This window comes from Lipotes vexillifer, unplaced genomic scaffold, assembly GCF_000442215.2.
Source record: "Lipotes vexillifer unplaced genomic scaffold, Lipotes_vexillifer_v1.1 scaffold569, whole genome shotgun sequence".
NCBI classification, from domain to species: domain Eukaryota; kingdom Metazoa; phylum Chordata; class Mammalia; order Artiodactyla; family Lipotidae; genus Lipotes; species Lipotes vexillifer.
Window position 1 is genome coordinate 1,405,153 of NW_006795376.1, and position 3,589 is coordinate 1,408,741.

At 43.6% G+C, this 3,589-nt stretch overlaps 1 protein-coding gene across 1 annotated transcript in view; it reads right to left on the reverse strand.

Annotated features, from left to right (window-relative positions):
* ECT2L (epithelial cell transforming 2 like) overlaps positions 1 to 3,046 on the reverse strand; it is a 60,730-nt gene extending 57,684 nt beyond the window's left edge. Inside the window, 3 exon segments of the mRNA XM_007467604.1 lie at positions 1,707 to 1,735; positions 1,738 to 1,827; positions 2,981 to 3,046. Of these exon segments, the coding sequence (XP_007467666.1) occupies positions 1,707 to 1,735; positions 1,738 to 1,827; positions 2,981 to 3,046 (185 nt within the window).
* Between the last annotated feature and the right edge of the window lie 543 nt (positions 3,047 to 3,589).

Consider the following 3,589-nt stretch of genomic DNA (forward strand, 5'->3'; position numbering starts at 1 on the left):
GCCGCTCCACGGCATGTGGGATCTTCCCGGACCGGGGCACGAACCCGTGTCCCCTGCATCGGCAGGCAGACTCTCCACCACTGCGCCACTAGGGAAGCCCTGGTCTCTTATTTTCTTATCTTGAAAGCTGCGAAATTGGAATCAAAGGAAGCCTACCCAATGACTACCATAAAAATCTCCCTTCCTCCTGATTTTTAAACATTGACTGAAGAGCCTCTTTGTCTGTGGCCTGTCTTTGCAGCCTCTTTTGACATGCCTGGAAGATGGCTGTCTCCCTCCAGTGACTTGGTGACTCCATCAGGGATAATCCACTAGGAGCCCCATGGATGCAAAGCTGACAATGGAGAAGGTGCGTTCGTAGGTAGGAGAGATGAAATGACTGTGTGAAAGTGTAAGAAAGACTGAGAGAAGCAGGTATTGTAAACTAAAATTACCCAATTTGGTCTTGCACAACTCTGACACTTTTTGGTGAATATCTAAGAAGTTTGAGTGTTAGCCTGTCCCCCAAGCCCCACCACCAGGTTGTAGTGAAAGCAGCCCCAAATGATGCCCTACCTGGAGTTTCACTGAACAAACTTCAGTAAATAAGCCCAAACCACTTCATACAGCCTCCTCTGTAGGCCTGACAAAATCCCAGCTCTCTGCCCTTTGGGTGAAAGATTCATTCAACTGAGAAAGAACAATGTTCCACAAACAGGATTCTATTACTATCCTTTTTGTTGGCCTCAGGCTACCAGAAAACCCCCAGTCAGACAAGGCCATTTTTTGGAGATGAAACCATCTGTAATAAGCACCAACTGGCCTGGCTGGATTCTTCAGACAGGTCCAGGCATGCTGGAGGGCTCTCTAGAATATTTTGGTCAGTCCACATGTCTGAATACCTTTAATTTCACCAAAGACAGGCCATTTCTAGCATTCAACCAGCATGTTAACAAGCCACTAGTTGCTCTGATAATAACTAATATCTAATATTTGCTATGCTAATTAGCAAAGTGTCTGGTAATAACTAAAACACTGTGACCTTTCCAATACAGTGCTAGCTAATCACCCCTAGAGTACTAACTCTTGATCAGAACACTAGCTGCCCCTGGGTGTAATTTCAACTAACACTTTCACATGTCACACCAGCCATGCTGGAGTATTTTGAAATAAATTACAGATATAATAGGATGCAAGGGAAAGAATAAGAAGAACCAGGACTTAACGGCAATCAGTGACCACTGCCATATGAGTCTTGCCCATATAAATGCTGCTGCCACTGTCATTTCTCAGATATTTTTTGGAAACATTCATTCATGTAACAAGTATTTCGGAGTACCTACTTCAAATATCTGTCTGAGAGTTCCAAGGAGAATTTAATATACTAAGAGAATGTTAAAAATTCATTGGCTGAGGCTTCCCTGGTGGCGCAGTGGTTGAGAGTCCGCCTGCCGATGCAGGGGACACAGGTTCGTGCCCCGGTCCGGGAAGATCCCACATGCCGCGAAGCGGCTGGGCCCGTGAGCCATGGCCGCTGAGCCTGCTCGTCCAGAGCCTGTGCTCCGCAACGGGAGGGGCCACAACGGTGAGAGGGCCTCGTACTGCAAAAAAAAAAAAAAAATTAGTTGCTTTTTTTCTGTGGAAAAAAAGAAACTCTTAAAAGTTATATGAACATTTTATGATATTTTATTTTCTTTAAGATAATTATGTCATTAGGCTACATTTACCTTAACTGTAATTTAGTGCATCGTAAAAAAAAAAAAAAATCATGAATAAGAATTCTTGATGTTGCTTGTTAGTCCAGAGGTCAAATCAATGCCTTATAAGAGCAACTCTTTCCTGAAAGAGCTATAAGGGAGAGAAAATGACATTTTCCTTTACAGTTCGATATGTTCTTAGTTGCTAAGCAATCCATAGGCAACCTAACAACCTCATAGCTAATATTTGCATTGCACGTTACAGTTCACAAAGCACTTTCACATATGTAGTAAGGGTCTCTCCCTTCAGCTTAAACTCCTTTTATCTAGGGATGCAGGCAAGCCCAGGCTTGTTGGGTGGGCTGGTGGGAAAGGCTGGCAGGGATGTAATTGCAGAGGGGCTCAAGGAGGGCCCAAAGAGGTAATGGATCCTCACTATTGTTGCCACCTAAGCTAATGTGGTCTGGGAAAGAGATCCCAAACATTTCAGCTTGAAAACACATACTGGCTACTTGCTTAATTGTGAAAACAGGGCCGTGTGAAGTAGGTGTGATTTTACTAACCCATAGTCCTCCCTCTTCATAGCACCCACCAAAAGGAAAGTTAGTAAATTTTGCTGAAGAGCCATTGTTAGGAGTGTCTCCATGAAAGACATACACCAGGACCAGTGTCCCCCCAAACCAAGACTTCAGTCCAGCTTGGCTCAGAGGACATATATAAACCCACTGTCTTTATTACTAGTCAGGCTCTGGTCCCAGCCCATCTGGTCTCCTTCCCTTGTGAATGCGCCTGGACCGCGCAGGAGCTCTGAGGACCCAGGCAGCCCCCTTTTCCATGAAGGTCTGGCAGAGCTGCCTGGGCCATTCCAGTGACTACTTCCTGCATTATCTTTCAAAGGAGGGGCATCCCCAGGCCCCAGGGAACCATGCACTTGGCACAAGAGGGAAGAGAGAATTAAAGAAACACATATCAACACTCTCCGCACCAAAATACCCCCAAAGCACCTTCTCTTGTCTCCTCCCCCTTATAGCAACCAGGGTGTGTCCTGGAGGTTTCTGTTTCATCTCTGGAGGTGCTGACAGGGCAAAAGTGGGAGCAGCTCTTGCACCTCCCATAAGATTGGAGTCGTGGACTGGGGTGAGGAGAGACTGTCTTTGGGGTAGGGTTATTTTTGTTTAAAGTGACTCAAAAACTAAGTTCTTTACAAGTATTTATTTTATTTTAAATATGGCAACATGAGACCCAATATATCGCAGTAAAATTCACCTTAGAAATCTTGTCTTATTCTAGAGTATGTGACTCACCTGTCAATTTAATGACTTGTTGCTAAAAGGTGTCCAGGCACTGAACCTTGTGTGGAAGCTCTCCATTTCCAAGCTTTCCCTGGGAGAATTCCCAGCTGACATCTCAGCAAATTATTTTCGTCCAGTCCTAGAAACTGTAGGTTCATTTCATAAACTGTAGGTTTAATTAAGATCACCTAGAACATCCAGTATATTAATGTTGTCCATATAGGAATAATAGAATTACAGCAATTCATTTACAGATATTTGTTTCTATAGATACAATTAGAGCAATTCATATATATATATCCATACAAATATACGCAGAGAGTTCATGAACTCTAAATCATTGCAATTATTCTCTCCTCAACTGCCTGGACCCAAATGTGAATCCAAACCAGAGCTGTTTTTTACTTTGCTGGCAAAATGACTCCGAAATTGGAATGATTCTTTATCAGCCATGAATACTGAATTTTTCTTTCTCTGGAAAGCAAGAATCTGAAGGGCTCAAAGAGGGAGCCCCCACCCCCACCCCAGTGCCTAGCTTTTGAGGACATAAGTCAAAGAGGATATAGAAGAAAAAGTTAGGCTAATATATTAATGATCTATTGCTGCATAGCAAATTCCCCT